General features: G+C 45.6%; 1 protein-coding gene across 1 annotated transcript in view; it reads right to left on the bottom strand.

Moving 5' to 3' along the window:
• ikbke (inhibitor of nuclear factor kappa B kinase subunit epsilon) overlaps positions 1-581 on the bottom strand; it is a gene marked incomplete at its 3' end in the record, with an annotated part of 25,230 nt that extends 24,649 nt beyond the window's left edge. The window contains 2 exon segments of the mRNA XM_080846578.1: positions 109-233; positions 492-581. Coding sequence (XP_080702704.1) covers positions 109-198 — 90 coding nt within the window. The 5' untranslated portion in view covers positions 199-233; positions 492-581.
• Positions 582-1,883: the final 1,302 nt, after the last annotated feature.

Genomic DNA, 1,883 nt, shown 5'->3' with positions numbered 1-1,883 from the left:
ACATATACACACATACACACACACACACACACACACACACACACACACACAAACACACACCGCAGTGCCAGTACTAGACTCAGACAAACTGCAGTGCGAGGGCCTTACTTTGTTTCGGGCTTTGTGAACGCTGGCGGTGGCTCCTTGTCCAAGGACGTCGTCCAGAGACCAGAGGTAGCTGGCTGTGCTAGCCGTCATTGTCTAGAGATGGGGAGGCTCACTTCAGCACGGTACTGGGGTGACATTTAGAGAGAGAGAGAGAGAGAGAGAGAGAGAGAGAGAAGTATGTCACTTAACTTGCCTCTGCTTGTCATTTCTTAAATGCAAATCACCAACAATGCCCCCCCCCCCCTTCCTCTCTCCCCCTCTCTCTCACACACACGCTTACACACAGATAGAGACAGGCACAGACAAATAGATAGATAGATAGATAGGTTATAAACAGGAAATATCAAATATTCAAGAGAGAACTGTAATATGAAGCAAAATACCTTCAGCAGCGATCCTCAACAAACGCCAACTCGGGTTGCACGTTACAGCTTAAACTAGACGTCCCCGCTGCAGTAAATGTCATAGGAAACAGTGGCTTCCTCCCTGGAACAGGTAAGGACAAAGTAGCGACAAAGTTACACAACTTCCATCCGTCCCCTTGTTGCCATACCTTCTTACTCAAAACAACGGTATGCTCCATTCAAATAGGTAACTATCCGGAAGAAAATCTTTTTTTAACACTTATAGTAGCCTAACTGAAGTCATGGTTTGAGCAAAACTGACAATACTCAAGTAAAAGAAAGATCGGAGCATCTATCAAAATGTAACAGAATACAGGCAGACGGTTAGGAGAAAATGCGGTGAGAACAAAGTTAGTTGTAAAAACCTTGCCCCCCATTGTGATGGTGTGAGTTGCTAGCACAGCAATCTATGACTGACAGTGCTGGTGGAATTTCCTCGGATATTCTGAAGTTTCGATCTGCTAAGGGGGACTTCCTCGTTTGGTCTTTGAGAGGTAGGACTCTTGTTTTTAAAGACACAGCGTCTTCATTCAGAATTCAGAACAGTATTCGTTAACGCATGAATGAAATGTGAGCTTCATGTGATGAAATGAACGTAAGTAACTTAATATAGTTTATGCACCGAGTAGTTTAACTATTAACTATCACAATATGACTAATGAATAGTTATGTAACACAATACCTCGATTTTATTAGTAGCGGGTGCACGTCGGCCTCTAGCGGTAAGGATCGATAAAATGTCCTTTGTTGTCAAATGCAAAGACATTTCGACATGTCCAATAGGACCATTAGAGGGGGGGACATTGTTGTCCATCCCCCTGAGCTTACGTCTGCAGGAGGTTCTGAAAGAGGAACAGGCTTTGAGTTGACCTCTGAGCATAGCAGTGAGTCAGATTCACATACATGTAAACTCCATAGTCAGATTCACATACATGTAAACTCCATAGAGTCAGATTCACACACATGTAAACTTATAGAGGGAGCTTACATTCACCATTCAGTCGGCAGGTTCCACGACGGGTAGGGGGGGGGGGGGCGGGGGGGGTCCGGACAAGTGGACTAGCTCTCTGCACTCAGGCACATCTATATACTGTATGTCTATGGTCAGTAACAGGCTGGCTTCCTCCAAACGTCTGACAGCTTCCTCTCTCGAATAGCAGCACAGGGTGTGTGTGTGTGTGTCTCCAGTTAATACCAGCACAGGGTGTGTGTGTGTGTGTCTCCAGTTAATACCAGCACAGGGTGTGCGTGTGTGTGTCTCCAGTTCTCCAAACCTACTTCCCCAGAACGAGGGGTATGACCTCCTTTCATCTCCCCCTGTGTGTGTGTGTGTGTGTGTGTGTGTGTGTTTTGTACTGATTTAGATGAACC

This window comes from Sprattus sprattus (assembly GCF_963457725.1).
Source record: "Sprattus sprattus genome assembly, chromosome: 10".
In the NCBI taxonomy this organism is placed as follows: domain Eukaryota; kingdom Metazoa; phylum Chordata; class Actinopteri; order Clupeiformes; family Clupeidae; genus Sprattus; species Sprattus sprattus.
The sequence above is the reverse complement of the archived record's forward strand: the minus strand, read 5'-3'. Positions and strand labels throughout refer to the sequence as shown.